General features: G+C 37.4%; 1 protein-coding gene across 1 annotated transcript; it reads left to right on the forward strand.

The window, feature by feature from the left end:
* The first annotated feature begins 430 nt into the window (after window positions 1–430).
* On the forward strand, window positions 431–1,826 carry LOC143546091 (mitogen-activated protein kinase kinase kinase 18-like). The gene has a single exon (XM_077037831.1). The coding sequence runs from the start codon at window positions 462–464 to the stop codon at window positions 1,824–1,826; it is 1,365 nt and encodes a 454-aa protein (XP_076893946.1). The 5' UTR covers window positions 431–461.
* The last annotated feature ends 1,196 nt before the right edge of the window (window positions 1,827–3,022 follow it).

Consider the following 3,022-nt stretch of genomic DNA (forward strand, 5'->3'; position numbering starts at 1 on the left):
TGATGAGAGATTAGACGAGTATGTGACGTTTACTAGTTGGATCATTGAATTGAACGAGTTTATCTCCTCGCATTGTCGTACCTTCAGTTAAATATTCACTAGCGTTGACTTTATGTGATGGTTTTATTAAATTATAAGACGAGTGTATTTCGATATGATAAATTTAACCGGTAAATCATTTGAAATATTCGTTGACAATGACTAAAGTAGAAAGTTTGAAAGAAACGGCTAAATTATAAAAAGAAGCGGTTCTCATGGTTTTGCTTGTACATCTTAATCTAATCTTGAATTTGAAAGCTTGAACCCAACTTTGCCAAGTAACCTCCATCGGTATCTTCCACCTGGACCAAAATAATTAAAATTAGGATAAATCCACCCATTGCCTCTACGTCATCAATTCACCTTCTATATATATACCCACCCCACCCTCAACCCAATTAATCAACCAAAAAAATAATAAAATGCTAACATTCGGTCACTCGGGTCATAAACCCAACTGGGTTCGCAGGAATTGCATCGGAAAAGGCTCATTCGGATTGGTCAATCTCGCTATTGACCAATCCGACAACGATGGATTTATGTTCGCAGTCAAATCCGTCGAGCAAAACTCCCACAAGTTCGTTCGCCGGTGTTTGGAGAACGAAATTCGGATATTGAAATCGTTGTCGTCTCCATACATCGTTTCATACCTCGGAGACGATGTGACTGTCGAGTCATCATCAGTATACCGAAACTTACACATGGAGTATATGCCCGGTGGCACTCTAGCTGACGTGGCAAAACGCGGTGCTGATGCAGCGAATATAAGAACATACACTCGCTGCATCACCACCGCTTTAAACTACATTCACGCCCATAACATCGTTCATTGCGATGTTAAGGGCACGAATGTGCTGATCGGGAATACTCCCGATACAGCAAAGCTAGCCGACTTTGGGTCGGCTATTGAACTAGGCGTCCAGTTTGTTGAAAAAACTCGCGGGACGCCTCAGTGGATGGCCCCAGAGGTCATCCGGGGCGAGTATATCGGACCAGAGTCTGATGTATGGTCGTTAGGGTGTACGGTGATTGAAATCCTCACCGGGAAGCCCGCGTGGCAAGACAGGGGAGCTGACACGATTCGGCAAATCGGGTACTCCGATGAGGTACCCGAGATTCCATCTCGGGTACCCGAAGATTTACGTGATTTTCTAGAAAAGTGTTTGAAACGGAATCCGAGTGAGAGGTGGAGCTGCGATCAGCTGCTACAACACCCGTTTCTGTTACCGTGTTCCTTACCATCATCACCGTTGATCACAACTAACAAATGTAAATTATCGCCAAGATGCGTGTTTGATTGGCCGGATTCAAATAGTTCAAATGAATCAACGGTTGAGAGTCATGAGTTCCACATGAACATATCCAATGCGAAACAGAGGATTGGTAAATTAGCTTCAAGCTCGAGGGTAAATTGGGAAACAGAAGGTTGGGAGACGGTGAGGCACGTGACGGTGACGGAATATTCTGATTCCGGTGACGGAGAAGAAAGTGTGAGTGTGAGTGGCAGTGGAAGGGTAAATTGGGAAGATGAAGAATTTGATGGATGTTGTGATTATGGTTTTGAGAGTACAAGCAGTGATGCACGGAGTATAATGGTCGGTGGGATGTATAGAGAGAGTGTGGATAGATACATGTATATTTGGATTGAGAAACTGTTTTCAATATTGTATTTGATTAATTCGAATGTTATCCGACAGATTCACTATACGCAATGGTTTAACTTCAACGCCAAGTCTTGTTTTTTTCAAAATTCGAATTCAAATTTGTGGACTAGACTACTTCGTTAAGTATACACGTGTCTTCTCATTAAGTGGTTACTAGTATTTTAAATGTTTAAAATTAATTGATGGTTGGAGAATAATCGAATATCAATTCGACTAGGATAAGGTTCAGTTGTTTGATCAATTATTAATCTAGGGCTTGGATTAATTAAAAAAATAAATGCAAAGCGTACAAATTAAAGGACTAAAGCCTCGCTTAATAAAAATGTATTTATCAGATTGTCGATCAAGAGCTCGATCAATTCAAATACATATTGTGATTTTGTATGAGATTTATTTAGCGATGATTTAACAGAGCATGCGAAATCAGTTGTGTTCGATCAATCTCATAACTTTGTTCAATCAGAAATCATAAAGTGAGAAGTTGAAACTGAGACGAAGAATGATTTGAATCAATCAATTAAAATTTTAATTTTACAACTCGATCAACTTAATTAAAAGCGTGCCAAAGCAATTGAACAAATTGAGTCTGGCTAATTGTGCAAAACAAATTGAATAATAAATGATGCATGTATCATTCCAAAAATTCCATTTCCAATTTTGATAATTTAAAAAATTGACGGACCAGATAGTCATTTAGTTAAAATAAAAATATAAAAGACACGCGAAGCAACAGGTGAACTGATGGCTAATCAACATTGAATGTCACGTGTCAACTCATAATAGACGAGTCATCACAAAGAATGACGCATTTCAAATTTTAGTAACATCTCATGTTTACTTGTTAAGTTAACTAACACTAATTCACTATAAATAGAAGACTATAAAGTTCATTTTTCATTCATCCAAAACTTGAATAGTCGAGTTAAGTAACCAGCAATAAGAGGTCAAGGAACATAATCAAGTGTCATTGTTATCGACAAGTGATAATCAAAGAATTTAAAAGGTGAATGCGTTTAACCTTTTTATAACGTGGATATGTTTTATTTTTTAGAACGTGAATACACTCAACCTTTTTATAGTGTAAATACGTTTAAACTTTCATTACGACGTGAGTACGTCTTACCTTTTTAGAATGTGGATACACTCAATTTTTTTACAAAGTCATTTACTCTTTTAAAATTATGGATGTTTAACCATTTATAAAGAGTCAAAAAAGTATTTATATGAAAGTTGGTTCAAATCCTCTAAGTTTAAAATCACACATATGTTTAAATCCTTACATATAATATGAACTGTAGTGGGCACACTACAGACATACT

This window comes from Bidens hawaiensis, unplaced genomic scaffold (assembly GCF_021521415.1).
Source record: "Bidens hawaiensis isolate Kalapana, Puna unplaced genomic scaffold, B.hawaiensis_p1.1 tig00014205_1, whole genome shotgun sequence".
Taxonomy (NCBI): Eukaryota; Viridiplantae; Streptophyta; class Magnoliopsida; order Asterales; family Asteraceae; genus Bidens; species Bidens hawaiensis.